At 42.4% G+C, this 13,466-nt stretch overlaps 1 protein-coding gene across 4 annotated transcripts in view; it reads left to right on the forward strand.

The window, feature by feature from the left end:
• The window catches only part of LOC144491598 (caspase recruitment domain-containing protein 19-like), a 33,078-nt gene extending 20,138 nt beyond the window's left edge, over positions 1-12,940 (forward strand). For 2 of the 4 annotated variants that reach the window (XM_078209634.1, XM_078209636.1), the window contains 2 exons: positions 4,023-4,094; positions 6,135-12,940. In XM_078209634.1, coding sequence (XP_078065760.1) covers positions 4,023-4,094; positions 6,135-6,250 — 188 coding nt within the window. In that variant the 3' untranslated portion in view covers positions 6,251-12,940. The remainder of the gene's footprint in view (positions 1-4,022; positions 4,095-6,134) is intronic. The other 2 variants (XR_013497471.1, XM_078209635.1) reach the window with 2 other exon arrangements.
• Positions 12,941-13,466: the final 526 nt, after the last annotated feature.

A 13,466-nucleotide genomic window follows, 5' to 3' on the forward strand; every position in this document is an offset into this window, starting at 1 on the left:
TTGACTATGAATTTCTGAGGATTGACAATCATAGTACGATTGCCACTCTGTCCCTTCTTTCCTACCTAAGTGGGGAGCTACACATTTCTCGCCCAAGCTTCTTACCGAGGCCTGGTGAGAAATATTCAGCACAGTTTCTCAGGGCCTTCCAGTGCAGGGCAGCAGCGCAGGGGATGTGAAACCATGCCTCCTTCTTACAGCATGAACTGCCGTAAATTGGGTAAGTTTAAAGGTCCCAGCCAGTTTGGGAAGCTAAGAAGAAGGTCAGTGTGTCAGGTAAGTGGGTAGGATGGTTTGGCTGGGGAGGGGGAGAGGGTGGGGCATGGGTCTGGTGATGGTTGGGGAATATAGCATGGCTCATGGGGATTTGGGAAGTCAGTCAGCAAGAGGTTGGGATTGGGGGCGGAGGGGTGGGAGTGTGGAAGGGATAATGCACACAGTTGCAGTTGTGAGGTCAGAGGGGTCAGGTTAGGCAGGCTGGTTGGTAGTTTGGGCTGTGCAGTAGTTGGAAGGGTGGGGGGGGCAGTCGGGATCTAGCGGGTGGGTTGGGTGGATTAGGCAGCGGGTAGGTTGTTGGGTCTGGGGGTAATCAAGGGGGGCAGTGGGAGGTTAGTCAGGGTGCTTGGGAGAGTAGTTAGGTGTTGGGGGTAGCCAACGGGGGTTAGCTTCGGGAGTACTCAGGTGGAAGGGTAGTTGGAGGGGTGCAGTGCTGGTAGGAGTTTGGAGCGTCGACGTGGCGGATAGTCGGGCTTGAAGAGTGGGGAGGTGGTTCAGGGATGGGGGTCAGTACCATAGTTACGCAGGAGTTGAGTGATTTTAATCCTTCTAACTTTTCCTGGGTTACTATTAGAGTCAAAGCCATCCAAAGTCACTGATTTAAATTGGGGTATTGGATGGTTTTTGGTGTAGGGTAATTGCCCATCAGAAGTTTAAACTTCCTGGGCAATTCCCAAACATTCTTTTATGCCGGGACCTCTGAGTGGAAGGGCACATCCTGTGGTGCCTCTGGAGAACGGGAGTTCTGAGCTTCTGTGTGTTACCACGGTGGTCATCCCAGTTACAACTGTTGGTTGAAAAAATGTGGTGCATGACCAGTTTCTCTATATTTCCTTTGTCTCTTAATAAATCTCAAATGTTTAATTACTCTTTTACGAATGACTATTGTTGGATGTTTGCTTGAAGTGAATCAATGAAGGGGTTTGTATTAAAAATATAGCAACTATGTCGAACTTTTAATTTAGTGTGCTGTTGTTTAACTGATCATTGTTTTCAGATTAATATTGGTTGCTGTGTGCGGATGTGTGCATCTGATCCTAATCACTTTAAGTCGCAAAATGTTTCTCAAAAGTTAACTGCAACCTACTTTCTATGATGAAAAGAGAATGAAAGAACCAGGGTGAAATCAGAACCACCTTTCACTTTTTGAAAGAGAACGTTGATTCGCTGTAGCTAGAAGTGTGTTAAGTGTAGAATGAGTCACACTCTGGATTTCTGGGGAAATTTTGATTTCTTTGACAATGGATAGTCTACCACATCTGCATGAAGGAAGAAAGAGAGCCACAAAAGTAACTGGCTGATTTTTTACATGGCTCAAACACTTCCTGTCTGTTCTTTTTTATATATGTAATTAGTGATCCCTTGCTTGTTTTTTTCTGTCCTGGATGGGAAAGGAGGATTAAAAGATTCTACCCAACACTGCAATTATAATGATCTGTATCTTAGAGCTCAAATGTGATGTTTCATACAGTAATGCTGTAGCCAGTTTTATATGTTATTCAACAACGATCTATGTTTACACCAGGGGTTGGTTAGCTTAGTTGGCTGGAAGGCTAGTTTGTGATGCAGAGCGATGCCAACAGGGTGGGTTCAATTCCCGTACCAACTGAGGTCATTCATGAAGTCCCTGCCTTCTCAAACTTGCCCCTGGCCTGAGGTGTGCTGATCCTCAGGTTAAATCACCACCAGTCAGCTCTCCCCCCTCAAAGAGGAGCAGCATATGGTCATCTGGGACGAAAGCAACTTTACTTTTTTATGTTACACATATTCCGTCATGTTCATCCCCTCTGGGCATTTTAGGCTGAGAAACCAATTTCCCTTTGTGCCCCAAGTTATCTTAAAATTTATGGCTGGAATTTTCCGACTGTTCACGCCAATGGGATTTTCCCCATCCCGCTGAAGTGAACGGAGATTTGGCTTGTCGCCAAATTCTCCGTCTTCACTGCAGCGGGAACGTGGTGTGAACGGGCGGTAGGATTGCGCTCTGTATCCTGCCTCTTTGGACTGTGCTTTGCACTATTCTCAAACCAATAGAACAGCCAAGCAACTGGCTCTCCCCATTCTGCAAACGTTGGTTGTATGTCATTCTTTGGCTTGCGATGGCTTGTAATGACTGATTCTCTGATGACTTAGTACTGAACATAGATTCATTGATGTTTACCTCATGGAAGCAGGCCCATCGGCCCAACTTGTCCATGCTACCCTTTTTTACCACTCAGCTTGTTTTTGCCTTTTATGGCAGACTGTATTCCTTATTCTGTGCTCCTCCTCCTCAATAGCACTGCTGAGTTTAGTAGCTTAATATACAAAGTTTAGAGTGAGCAAAATGTATTGCTGTATGTCACAATGGATTGAAGTAACAATGTACAACATTCAAACTGTTTGTTTATGTGCAAATATATATTTAATGTTTTCAATTCATAGAATCCCTACAGTGCTGAAGGAGGCCATTTGGCCCGATCGACTCTGCACCAACACTCTGGAAGAGCGCCTTACCTAGACCCTCCCCTCCGCCCTATCCCCATAACTCTGCACATTTATCATGGCCAATCCACCAACGTAGGTTTGTGTAAACCCAGGAAAGCCTAAATGTGTTCCATATGTATGTGGTGAAGTGGTTCTGGTTCCATGAACTAAATACATTTTTATTTGTCCATTTTATAATATTTGGCCATTGCTGACATGGCCAGCATTTATTGTCCATCCCTAATTAACCTTGCTACAAGGCTCAGACTTCTGAATCCTTGGGGGCGATTCTCCCAAAAGTGCTGAATTGGTGGGAAAACTGGTCTAGATCACGACTGCTTTTTCAGTGCAACTTCAGACCTGAATCTCCCCACTCTGTGCAATGCAGAGGTCACAATCGTGAATCTCATTATAAACCCAGGGCGGCGGGGCCTATTCGCGCCAGAGGCTGACAGCTCCGGAACTCTGCGCATGCGCAGTGGTCCTGATCTGGCAGTCTCCCCATTTGCTGGCCAGCCTGGGGCCCCCACAACAATTCCCGGGTCAGCCCCGACCTCCCTCCACCCCGGAGCACCCCGATGTCCAGCCCGTCCGGATCGCTGGCCTCCCTCAAGCCCAGACCGATCCCAATGCAGAGTGGCAGTGGGACACCCCGCCCCCTTGGGCACTGCCTGATGTCCGGTGGGCAGTGCCAAGGTGCTCCCTGGGCATGGCACTTTGCCCCTTGGGCAGTGCCAGTGGGCATAGGCTGGTACTGTCAAAGTGCCCATGCTCAGGGGGCACCAACCCCCACCACCCGACCTCCTGGAGGGGCCCCGTTGCCTCCCCCTTCACTTCGGCGGGGTCTCCCACTAGTTCCCCGAATGTGGGGAGCTACTCTAAACCCCGCCAGAATGAAGTACTCCTGGCGGGGTGGGAGATGCTATCGGGCCTGACAAGCTCTGTGCCGGGCCCAATAATCGCATTTAAAATACATTCAAATTATATTTAAAACATTTCCAAATGACTTACTTCCACCGGTTTTCTGCGCGTTCCCAGTGGCGCCATTTTCTTCCAGTTGGGAGATGCGCGAGGGTCGTAAAAGCTCGTGGGGAACCCGCAAAATGGCCGACACGCGTATCTCCCAACCCGACCCGCCAGAAAAGCTGCGGGTCGCAATGGGAGAATCAGGCCCCTTGTTTCCTTTCTCAAGCCCCCTTTATAAATTAAGGGACCCAACAATCTAATTCTAAAATCCATCATAAAGTGTGTGTGTCATTGACTGTTGCACTCATTTTCAGGTCCTGTGTTTTTCCTGGCTTGCTTTAGTGTGGCAGCAGGATTGGCTTTCCTTCTGCATTACTGTAAAGAAGGTAAGAATGTATAATGAATAAAGAAAGTGATTATTTAAACTAATGTTAAAATGTCATGTCTGTCCCAGGAGGACATAAAGATTTTATTTTTATAACAAAGGGTTAATGAAGATGGAAGAAAAAACTGAAGAGTGCAGTTTCCGCGTCTTGTAGTTGACTAACTAGAGTTCTGAGTGTGGGTAAACCTCTGACCCAAAGTGTTTTTCTGCATTCATATTTTGTGAAGAAAATTCCGAGCAGGAAAGGAAAATGGGAACACCTAGTGGGAGACGGGACATGCAGAAAGATTGGGTAAAAGGAATTAGGTGGATTTTGACAGCAATGATGGAGATGACAAGTTTGGAGGATTTGAGAGGGAGTTCTAGAGCACAACAACCTGAAACTAAAGGATTAGCGCCAGAGGTGTAGGAAAGGAAACAGAGGTTGAAAAATAGATGACTGAGAAGTGGAGTGACTTATTTGACTTGAGCATGTTGCTGAGGTAGGGTGGGGTGAAATTACGGAGGTACATGAAAAGGGGGGGACAAGATGATGCCAGGGTGCATGAGTCACCACAGCTTGGCAAGACCATGACTGATCAGTACACAGGACTTTGTGACCAGTTGCAATTTTACAGATTGACGGCTGGCGACTAAATCATTCCAGTGGGTCAGCCATAATCTGACAACTAGTCAGATTTAGGGTTTTGGTGTAGTGGGAAAATTTAGGATAAGAGACCAATGATGTTGCAAAGGTGGAATGAAGTTGCCCTGGTAGTGAATGTGGGGAAGGAAACGAGTAATTGTATGAAATTTAATGAACTATGTTCAGAAAAGGTCAGTGGTTCTGCTTGTTCTCTTATTGTCACATATTTCAGCGCTTGCTGTTTAACATAAGAAATGGAAGCAGAAGTTGACCACACATCCCTCAAGCCTACTCCACCATTCAGTACAATCATGGCTGATCCTGCTTCAGCTCCCCATACCCTTACATCCCTAAGAGCCCAGAAATCTTTCTATCTCTGCCTTAAAATCCAACGTAGTACTGTAGGAGGTACCACTTTCAGATAAGACATTATACAAGGTCCCCATCTGTTTGCTGAGGTGGATGTTTAAAAGCCCCATGGCACTGTTTCAAAGAACATCAGGGGAGTTATCCCCAGCGTCCTGGCCCTCAGTCAAATTCACATTATCTGGCCGTTATCACATTGTTGTTTGTGGGAGCTTGCTGTACACAAATTGGCTGCCACATTTTCTACATTACAACAGTGACTGCACATAAGTATTTCATTGCCTGTAAAGCATTTTGAGACGTCCTTAGGTCATGAATGCAAGTCACTTTTTAAAACATATTCAATAATGGAACCCCCAGTGTAGAGAATTCCAAAGATACACAACGATTTAAATGAAGACATTTTTCTCCTCACCATCCTAATCCTGAGATTGTTCCAGAGTGTTTACCTTGTCAAGCCCCTCCTGAAGGTGATACATAAGGTGACTCAAAAGACCGAAAGGCCACTGTTTCAGGCTCCCTCGCTGTTCCACCAGGTCAAAACTTGATCAATAGATTGAGCTGACAATTGTTTTTGCAATGTATTTCTTTTGTTTAGTATCTAGTAGAGAACCAAGCCTACAAATGAGTAAAATGTGATGAGAATATATTTCACCAAGTTGTGTGGATTAAATCTATTCGATCAATGATTTTAGCTACATTATAACTTTCAATTGGACTCCAAAATTATTGACAATAAGGCGATATAGGAATATTAGCTCTGTGTTGAAAATGAAAATGTATCTAGATCTCATTCCATTGAAGGCATTGAACATAAGCCACTAACAGCATATAAGAAAATGCCTTTCGGTAATTTCTCTTGTGACTGCTTATGAACTGATTGTAAATCAATTTTTCTGGTCTAGTCTAATGATTTATAACAAATATAAATTATTCATTTTACTTATCAATGATTTATAAAATTAATACTTCAAAGTTAGATGGCAGACTAACTATTTCTACATTTGCAATGGACACTGTATAATGATTTATTTCAAATTCTACCTGCAGATACTAAATTTGAAAGTGCCGCACAGAAGATCATAGGATTCTCTTCTCTTGGTGTTGGAAGACGGGCTAGAAGGTACTTGTTAGCGTACTTTGAAGACCAGTCAAAGAGGAACTAATGAAAGAGCAGCTCTTCAGTGACTAGTATGCCTGCTTTGTCAACAAAAGACTGGGAATACATAGACTTGTATTTTAAAGGACAGCTTTCTCTGCCAATACCAAAGATAGCTATGTTTATCTATTTGTATTTAAAGTAAATGCGCTTCCCAGGAATATTTCTACTGCCAATCAGCACTGAGGTGGGCCACAAACCTCAAATAAGACGACAATGTAATCCGCTTTATTGGGAAAAAGCATGTGGATTTTACTTCCCGTGTGCACGCAGTGCTGGCAGCCAATTCACACAAAACAGGGATTCCGTCCTTTTACTGTAAGTACTGTAATTGCAAGCTTTAGCCAGCCAGTTTGGAGAGTTCATTGACGTTCAATAGAAAAAAAATTCTAAGTGTTCAGAGATCGGTAATTAATGTTGTGTCTTACTGAGAGCTCTTGAATTGTTTTAGATGAGTTTAAAAACTGCAATTATACTTGTGCTATAAGTGCAGTGACAGGGCTATTAAAGCAACAATGGTGCTTGCAGACGCATTGTCTGCTTGTATGCTACGAGTGAAGGTAATGACAGCAGAGCTGCATGCAAACCTGCTCGGACAGCCTCAGTGATTTCCCACTCCTAGCTATTTTGTTTACGATCAGCAAATTCTAATTCGTTGGAAAATAAAGCAAGCCTTTTGTATGACCAAGAAATTTTTTTTTGAACGAATGTAGAAGACCAAATTCGCAGAGGTTTCTCACAGATGCACTGTCGCTGCAATCAACGTGAGGTAACCACTCCATTAATGATAGACTTATATCAATCCTGCCAAAGATTTTTAAGCTGCACTTTTAGCATAGGGCAAACAGTGGTTGCTCGTGATGGAATGCATTGATAGCATGAGAGGCTAATCTCTTGGTGAAAAGAGACACAAAAGAATCACCGTATGGATGCAGCAATGAGAGGCTTCAATTGAATGCCTGAAGAATGGAAATGTCTTTTAAAATGTAGTCTGTGGTCTGGCAACATTTCGCTGATCTACCCATGCATGATTTTGTGCCTGGTATTGCCATTCTCCATCGTCAACTTGAACCTGGACAGTAATAAATAGTTTTAAGAGGTATTTTTCTATCTATTGTAAATTAGCAAAGGGTTAGATATGCTATTAGTTCTAAAGGCTCTCGCTCTCACTAGTTGCTGAAGACCGTTTGTTACTGATTTTCTTATTTCTAGAAAGCAATTAAACCTCACCTGATAGTGTTACAATGAGGTTCCAACAGTTACTATCACCGTTACCCCTTTTCAGCAACCAAACTGCTGTCATTCTACATTGAATTGTGTTTAAAAGTTATGTTGCAGATTATCTTCACTCACATCTAGCTTTCTGTACAATCAGTTTCCAGTTTATCAGCAACTTGAACCTTGGCACAGCAGGGATTGGAAGCTTACTAATACAAAACTGCAAACACTAGTTTTTTTTTCTCTACTGAGAAAGTAGTATTGATCATTTTGAAACTGAAAGACTGGGAACTAGTAGATGCTCTGTCTGTCTGATGTTTTTCTTGAAACTGTTCCCCTCATTCTTTGTACAGAAGATGTAGGTCATGAAGCAGGACATTAAGACTGATTCTGAGGGATTTGAGCAGCTATCTAACCCACTTCCTTAATAACTTTTAATATTTAAAGTTGCTGATGAAAATCTCAGTGTTTCTGCAGTTAAATGCAGGCTATTAAGAGCTTGACTATTCAGCAACTTTAATATTAGTACTGTAATAAATATGCCTCATGGCAAGTATTCTCAGGACAGAATCAAAACTTGTTCTCAAGTGAAACAACCTTGTTTTAGATGATGACAGTGTTGGAAATATTTCTTTAGTTGTACGTGTCATTTCATGTATGTGGTAGACTGATAAGAGGTCATAATGCTGTTTAGAAAACCCAAAGGTTCAGATTTACTAACAAGTTGTTTTAGGATGTGGTTACACTGGTCTCACTCTGAGCTTTAAGATGCAAGAAGCTTTGGTCACTGGCCTTTATTCAGGAAACTTATACGGTTAACACAGTTGATCATTTTGAAAAAATGAAATCCATGGAACACAATAGTTCTTGACTTGAATAAACAGTGCACATCAGGGAACAGAAATCACTGAGACACATAGATTGAGTGATTTGCTATCTAGATGCATAATTCTTTCTCATCATACGTAGTTTAACATTTTAAATATCAAAGTTGGTTCTTTCTTGATGTCACTTTATTTTGGTGCATTATGCTATGAGGTGCTTAATAGTAGGATGTGGCCTTCAAAAATTGCTGCCACGGAGATAGAAGGGAGTCCGACTGAGTTCATTGTTAAATATTGAGATTGGCAAAATCAGAAGTGGACCAAAGAGCATCAGTAAGGCAGTAAACCTGCTAAAGAAACAAGGCATAGAGGACACCACCAGAATGAGGTGCCCTCCCTCCCATCCTTCCTGCTATTTTTCAGGTAAGCCATAAAATATAGCCTGCCCAATCCCACTCACCTACTCGTACCATCCATATTATAACACAGCCAATACATTATTCGGGTCATTAGGCTTTTTAACGAGCCAAGTAGACCTTTCATTATTTATTTACATGTGGTGGACAGGCTACCAAATTTGGTGTCCACCCACTTAGCATTTAATGGGGGTCAGCTTGGTGGTGGGTGGGAAGGCGGTGACTAGCTCGGGGCTACGTAACACCTGGTGGGGGCATGTACAACCCAGCCCAAGAGCATTGTGAAATAGATGGGTCATGTTTAATCATGAATAATGGCAAATACAGGAATGGAACAAGCCAAGGAATGGACAGAGAGTAGCATGGCAAGAAACTTGTCTAGCAACACAAGTGGAGGGGATTTGAAGGGCACACAGCGACATTGGGAAATTAATTCTAACAACATTAAGCACAGTACGTAATAAACCAATCATTAATCTATCAGCGCGACAGGTTCAGTATTATCTGTCTTGCAATGTGCTCCCAAGTTTCCTCAAAGCAGCATTCCATCACAAACTCAGTCCCTGAGACTAGTGCTATTAGTGATTCAGAGACAAATCTCCAGAACTCTTTGGCTGTGCTTTTGTACCTGTGCCAACTAGTACATTTGCAACAAAATGAAATTCATTAAACACCTCTCCTTGTACTGAGATGTCAGACATGCAGAATGCAGTAGCAATTTGATCAAATACCCCCGGAATGATTGTGATATCAAAGGGCTTTCTCTGTTCTTGGTACATTAGTGTATCATTGCCTTTGCTATGCAATGATAGAAGACAAGTAGTAATCTGGTGTTCTCGTAAAAGGGCAGTTCTCAAGGTCAGTTGTCGGTTGACGGTTGGAGAAGGAAGAGCAAGGAACCGTAAGCCACTTCCCTATAGGGCAAGTAACTTCAGGCTGTTCTTATTGCTTCTAATTGACTACATGGAGAACACCATTGTTAGTGTGCTGGAAGCAGATGAACTACTTTAATTCTCAGCTCCCGGATAATGGTGCATGGATTTTAACTAGCCGGAAAGCTGATCCACTTTGAGAACTGCCCCTCATTACTTTCTGAATGGTGGGTTCAAAATGCTAAATTAGTGTCCTGATGCAACTTGCCAGCTCTGAATCAGCACGGTTTTAGGAAGTCAGAGACCAACCAGGCCAGGTGAAAAGCTAGATCTGGGGACAGATCTTCATCAGGTGAGCGATCGTAACCTGATGAAGGAGCAGTGCTCCGAAAACTCATGATTCCAAATAAACCTGTTGGACTTTAACCTGGTGTTGTGAGGCTTCTTACTGTGCCCACCTGCTCCTTTTATGGACTTTCTGCCCAAACATGGCAGCTGCCTGTCTTTGCTTTTTGGCACCAGACAGGCAACTACCAGGTCCTGGAAACTTACTGGGTGCTGCGCTCACCTCTTGCCCAATCAACTCATTTATGGTATTACAAAAGTGATGCAGTTCAGGTGCAGAGTTGGGACCCAGAATTCATCTAGGTATCGGTCTCCCAACCCTGCTCTGAAAATCCAGCTTTATCTAATTCTATGTTGTCATTGAATCACAAAACATAGCGGCCCATTTGTAAGAACTAACCAATTCACTTCACTGGCTCTTTCTTTGTAGTCCCCCCCCACTGCCCTTTTCCAAGTCAATATTCAATGTCCTTAAGATTGAAATTGTTTCCACCACTCTGTAATGCAGTGAATTACAGATCATTAAATCTGAATGCATAAGGAAATTCTCCACATCTCTTCCCTAGTTCTTTTGCCAATTATCTTAAATCTTTGTCGTTTGGTTACCAACCCTAAGCGAGTGCAAGTACGTTCTCCCTATTCCATCATATCCCTGCCGCAGCTACCTCCATCAAATCACTCCTTAACCTCTGCTCTGAAAAGAACAATCACAACGTCTCTCTTTTCTCCACACAACTGATGTTCTTAGTACCATTCTAGTAAATCTCTTTTGCATTGTCTAGATGCCCTTCCAGGGGTACCATGCCCCGAATTGGCCACAATATTCCAGCTGAGATCCAACAATTTTAGAATTTTCTTTTGTGACATTTCTGTAGCAGTAACTGAGACTGTCCATTAAACACATGTTTATTCGGATGGGACTGTTTGCTGGTAAACTGAATTATTCCCTGCCAATTGATAGGGAGACAGATTACTGGTTTGGTTGCTGAGACACAGAGACTGAATGACGAGTTAGGAGAAGCCTGAGAGTCATTCACTTCCATGCTTTTTCAAAAGGGTCACAATGCAGCAGGAGGAAAAGTAAACAGGGTGAGATATTGTACATCCCTTTTGTGAGTACTTTCTTGTTACAATTAGGATTTAGCAGCATTGCATTTTCAATCATTAGAAGTATAACGCACACATTTTAGATTCCATTGTTACTTCACTACATTAGTCTAATAATAGGCTATAGCATTTGGCAGTTCATTGTGACATTTTGGCAGTGCCATTACAAATATGAGGTGTAAAATGACTGGGTTGCTATTTCCAATATACTTTAATTCCAAAGAAACATAGAGCTGAAAAACATGTACATTCTAATGAGTACTGTTGTCAAAAAGATGGCTTTATGCAAGTGGCATTTCCAACTTGGGAGTTTGATTTTTTTTTGTAAAATCGCTTTGATGGGTTTAATGGTAGTAACAGTTAGCATTCACCATCATTACTGCTCTGAAACTGACAGCAACTTCTGGAGTCTGCCAGTATAACTGTGCCGTACGATGCACATTTCTCCAGGAACTAATTTCCTGGAGAGAGATTTGCTGTAACATGACATTTTATTATTATTCATTCTTGGGATGTGTGCATTGCTGGCAAGGCAAACATTTATTATGCATCCATGATTGCTCTTGGGAAGCTGATAACGAGCCACCTTTTGCTCTGAACAAACACCTTTTCCTTAAGTATCTTAGAGGATAAATATTACCAGATTAATCTGTACCAAGTATGTTTTGTTGCTGAATTAATCTGCCTTCAATAAACTTTCAGCTCAATTTAGTACATTTATCATCACAAATCTGAAATCCAATTGTTTAAGCAAGTGAAAATTATGTAATGCTTCCACGTTTCTCATAATATTTATCCCAGAGAGTCAGAATGTAGTCTCACCATAACATGAAAACTCAGGGCTACTGTTTTACTTTTCTAGTCGTTTCTGCGGGGCGGCACGGTGGCACAGTGGTTAGCACTGCTGCTTCACAGCTCCAGGGTCCCGTGTTCGATTCCCGGCTCGGGTCACTGTCTGTGTGGAGTTTGCACATTCTCCTTGTGTCTGCGTGGGTTTCCTCCGGGTGCTCTGGTTTCCTCCCACAGTCCAAAGATGTGCGGGTTAGGTTGATTGGCCAGGTTAAAAATTGCCCCTTAGAGTCCTAAAATGCATAGGTTAGAGGGATTAGCGGGTAAATATGTGGGGGTAGAGCCTGGGTGGGATTGTGGTCGGTGCAGACTCGATGGGCCGAATGGCCTCCTTCTGCACTGTAGGGTTTCTATGATTCTATGATTCTAGATTATCTATTTGGGAGAACATAAGAACATAACAACTAGGAGCAGGAGTAGGCCATTTGGCCCCTCGAGCCTGCTCCACCATTCGTTAAAATCATGGCTGATCTTTTCATGGACTGAGCTCCATTTATCCACCCGCTCACCATATATATCCCTTAATTCCTTTACTACATAAATGTAATCAGTGTTTTTTTTACTGGCAGTTATTGATCCCCATAGCATAGCATCAAAAGTTGATATTTTAGTTAGGGGGTCTATCTACCTATTCTTCAGCATGTAAATAACTTAGAAACTATGCAATGGAAATGAACATTGCTCAACAAGCTACTCAGCCATTCATCATTTATTTGCTTCTTTCCTGGTTGCTTTCCCTTTGAACATCTGATGGATATTTTTCCTGATCTATGCCAATGATATTATACCATTTGTTACAGGGTAGTCTCAGATAACCTGGAAAAGGTTAAATGCTACTCCAGGTTGAGCATCCCAATTCACTCAAGTTTTCTCCTGCTTGTGATGCTCTTGACCAAGTATTGCTGATATTTTCCATCTGGATTGCATGACCTCCGCCTCTTTATTAATTTTGTAATTTTTACAGTGTGATTGAGTTGGTTTATTCATTTTTTGTACTCTTTTTTTCAGATGCTTGTATTACGGTATGGGGTAAAACTGAAAAATAAAGTTTTAAAACAAAAACAAACTGCTTCATTGGCCCAGATTTTGTGGTTAAAAATGACAGAATTTGTTGGCATTCACTGATATTACTCCTCTGAAAGTGACAGCAACTTCTGGAGTCTGTGCAGTTTAATGCAATAATTCAGAAGTTGCTTTCAGTGCTCCACACAATCCCATTGGCTGTGCTGTTGAAGTGCCGCCTCCCCCACTAATCAAGTAGAAATTACTGAGCTGATGAAGCCTTAGTCCTGTTACAATATCAATCTCGCTACTTAAAACCCCCTGAAAAGAATGGCACCTTGTTGAATGAGATGCAATTGGGTTTTTAAAGGTGCACCAAGTTCATGATTGTTACTAAACAGCTTCACAGACGCTGGAAAAATTAATTTTAGACTGGGCGAATGTCAACTTTCTCCATTTTGATAAATCCATTTTTTTAAAAAAGTTTGTTTATGACAGAGGGACAGATTTTTGAACTCTTGGGGATTTAAGCATTGCTGGGAATGACAGGAAAGTGGATTTGAGGGACATCAGCTAGGACTTTATTGAAT

The sequence above is a fragment of the Mustelus asterias genome, chromosome 3 (assembly GCF_964213995.1).
Source record: "Mustelus asterias chromosome 3, sMusAst1.hap1.1, whole genome shotgun sequence".
Lineage (NCBI taxonomy): Eukaryota > Metazoa > Chordata > Chondrichthyes > Carcharhiniformes > Triakidae > Mustelus > Mustelus asterias.